Source organism: Elephantulus edwardii, unplaced genomic scaffold, assembly GCF_000299155.1.
Source record: "Elephantulus edwardii isolate Elephantulus edwardi_28Jun2011 unplaced genomic scaffold, EleEdw1.0 scaffold00044, whole genome shotgun sequence".
Taxonomy (NCBI): domain Eukaryota; kingdom Metazoa; phylum Chordata; class Mammalia; order Macroscelidea; family Macroscelididae; genus Elephantulus; species Elephantulus edwardii.
In genome coordinates this window covers 10,648,956-10,652,483 of record NW_006399794.1, presented here as the reverse complement: position 1 = coordinate 10,652,483, position 3,528 = coordinate 10,648,956, and the positions used below count along the sequence as shown (strand labels likewise).

General features: G+C 40.5%; 1 protein-coding gene across 1 annotated transcript; it reads left to right on the top strand.

The window, feature by feature from the left end:
- Window positions 1-1,446: 1,446 nt before the first annotated feature.
- On the top strand, window positions 1,447-2,373 carry LOC102875771 (olfactory receptor 51M1-like). The gene has a single exon (XM_006885662.1). The coding sequence runs from the start codon at window positions 1,447-1,449 to the stop codon at window positions 2,371-2,373; it is 927 nt and encodes a 308-aa protein (XP_006885724.1).
- Window positions 2,374-3,528: the final 1,155 nt, after the last annotated feature.

Sequence of the window (3,528 nt, the reverse complement as noted above, 5' to 3'; positions counted from 1 at the left end):
GGCAGAGGTGTTATATGGAAAGGTCAATTATGAAATTTAATCTTTTACTTAGGTGTTATGAATATAGACAAAATAGAAGGTTGCTGAGAATAAGTTAAATTTTTATATGCTTCAGAGGTAACTGAAATGTATGTGTAGATGAGTATGTGTTAAATATAGTATTCTTGAAATCAAAAGAGAAGTGCTAGAGTCATATGCATATAATACTTATCAATATATGAATGATAACCAAATACATGAGAATGGATGACTTTGCTTGCGGAGAGATTACAAGATATGACCTGAAAGCAACCAAGAATTGGGACAGCTATCTGAGCTCTAAGAAGAGGAATGTGGCAACAGGACTGGAGGAAAACTCATCAACAATCTGTGTTATGCATATGACACAACCCTGCTTATTGAAACTAAGAAGAACCTGAAATGCTTGCTGCAAAAGGTCAATGACTGCAGCCATCAATATGAATTGAAGCTCAGCATTAAGGAAACAAAGATTCTCGCCACTGGGTCAATTAGCAGCATCATGATATATGGTGAAGAGATTGAGATTGTTGACAGCTTCAGTTTGCTTGGCTCCACAATCATCACACTTGGTACCAGCAGACAGGAAATCAAAAGACTAATTGCATTGGGAACGTCTGCTGTCAGGGACCTCTCCAAAGTACTTAAGAGTAATGACGTCAGTCTGAAGACTAAAGTGTGCCTGATCCAGGCCACAGTCTTCTCAATTACATTCTATGCATCAAAAAGCTAGACAATGACTAGGGATGGTAAAAAACAAAATTAATGCCTTTGAGTTATGATGCTGAAGAATAGTATTGAATATATCATGGACTGCTAGGAGAACAAACAGATTCATCCTAGAGAGGGTGAATCTTGGCTGCTGCTGGAGGCAAGGATTCTGAAACTTCGTCTGACATACTTTGGACATGTTGCAAGGAGCAATCAGTCCTTGGAGAGGGATGTCATGCTTGGAAGGGTAGAGAGATAGAGCAGGAGAGGAAAATCCTTGATAAGATGGATAGATTAAATGACTAGGGTAATGGGAGTAGGTGTGTCAGAGAACATAAGGTTGGCACAGGATAGAGCTGGGTTTAGAGCTGTTGTACATAACATCACTATGAGTTTCAAGAGACTCGACAGCACATAACAACATGTTTAAGGATAAGCAAAGAAGAAAAACTGGCAAAGGAGACTGGGGGCGGGGGAAATGGAAATTATATAGGAAAGAAAATGTCCATAAGTTAATGATGGTGGCAGCACCGATAATAGTGGATCAAAGTATATTATGATGGTTATGATGTTGTTTATGATAATGTGAGTGTTAGCAAAATTGAAGAATAATCAGAAATATCTATTTCTTTTCAGCTCAGTCCTTGAGGAATGCCAATACAATATCTCCTCAGTCCTCAGTTCAAGCACTCATCCAACATCACTTTATTTAGCCCTATGTTTTATCTCACTGGTTTTCCTACACTGGAGGCCGTACAACATTGGATTTTCATTCCCTTTTTCTTTATGTACCTGGTGGCCATCTCGGGCAACTGTCTCATCCTGATAATCATTAAGACCAACCATCATCTACACACACCCATGTACTATCTGTTGTCCTTTCTGGCCCTCACTGACCTAGGACTGTCGGTGTCCACCTTGCCCAGCACTATGGGGATCTTTTGGTTCAACTACCATGGAATCCACTTTGTAGCCTGTCAAATCCAGATGTTCTGCATACACTCTTTTTCCTTCTTGGAATCTTCAGTGCTCCTTGTCATGTCTTTCGACCGCTTTGTGGCCATTTGCCACCCCTTAAGATATTCAGTCATAATCACCGGTCAGCGAGTAGTTAGAATTGGTCTGGTTGTAATTTTCAGGGGTCCTGTAGCCCTTGTTCCCCTTGTCGTCAAACTGAAATATTTTCCCTACTGTGGTTCCCGAGTCCTATCTCACTCATACTGCCTACACCAGGAAGTGATACACTTGGCCTGCACAGACACTACTTTTAATAACTTATATGGGCTGGGAGTGGTGGTATTCACTGTAATGCTAGATCTGGTGCTGATTGCACTGTCCTACGGGCTCATCCTTAAAACAGTGGCAGGATTGGCCTCCCGAGAAGAGCGCCTTCGAGCTTTCCAAACATGCACCTCACATCTCTGTGCTGTGCTGGTTTTCTTTGTGCCCATGGTGGGATTGTCCCTGGTGCACCGCTTTGGGAAACATGCTCCGCCTGCTGTCCACCTCTTCATGGCCAACGTGTACCTCTTTGTACCTCCCATGCTTAACCCAATCATTTATAGTATTAAGACCAAGGAGATCCGCCGTACCATTATCAAGTACTTGGGACTTAGAAAGAGCAATACTGAATCCTGGGGCTAAAACTTACATTATGGTATATGTTTTTGTTATGTTGATTGCCTTTGAGTCAAGCACGACTCATAGTGATCATATGAACAGAAGGCCTGCAGCCCCTCTACAGCTATCAATATTTATCAAAGTTCATAGAGTCTCTAGAGGCACGTTGTTTAGGAAGTGGATGACATTCCTGCTTCCAATTATGGTATATGGGGGTGGGGGAATCCCTAATCAGTTCATGGATTTAAAGAATTCAGGGCTATCTTAGATATCTAGTGCAGCTGTAATGTGAACACCACAGGTGGATGTCTTAAACAAGCAGACACAGAAGATTTGCATACTAATGTTCATAGCAGCATTATTCACCATCATAAGAACATGGAAACAGCCTAAATGTCCAAACACCATTGAATGGATTGAGAAATTATGGTACATTCACATGATGGAATACTGCGTAGCATGCAGAACAATGTGTTCGAAAATTTACGACCTAACTTGGGAGGGACTGGAGAGCATTATGTTAAGTGAACTAACTCAGTCTCATAAGGACAAATACTGTATAAGGCCATTATCGAATAAATATATAATTAGTAAAACATTTATGAGGATCTAAGAGGGAGAAGGGAAGAGTAGAGGGATGAAGATGGGCGGGGGAGGGGGATAATCATAAGGTCACACAATTTGATGGTTGGAGGGAGGAGGGAGGGAAGGGAAGGGATATGGGCAAGATCCCAAATGAAAAACAATGTATATGAACTTTGTAAGTAAACCAGTATAAAATGAAAAATTTATTTTAAAAAAACAAAGCAAACCAATACTTACTGTCTTACAGTTTAAGAGGCTATATGCTAAATTTGAGGCGCTCTCTATAGGAAAAGGTTTTGCTTCTCTCTCAGCTCTAGGGAAAGGGCCTGGTATCCTTTCAATACCTATGGGTTTGCAAATACTAGAGATCTACATGTGCAATAGTACCAATCTTCTCCTTGGTCTAGAAGATTCTCAAGGCAGATACCCTCATTTCAAAGAATGAGCTTGACTACTAGTTCCTTTCTTGGTGGTAGTTAAATTTCTCTGTCTCTGCTTACCTTTGAAATATCTTTAATATCTCAACAGATATTGACTCAAAATACAGAACCTTATTGTATAGATTATAACCTGGATCATTAAAATAGCACCCAT

Bases quoted from the DNA above. Each gene is read 5' to 3' on its own strand.
- LOC102875771 (XM_006885662.1), top strand. From the start codon at position 1,447: ATGTTTTATCTCACTGGTTTTCCTACACTGGAGGCCGTACAACATTGG.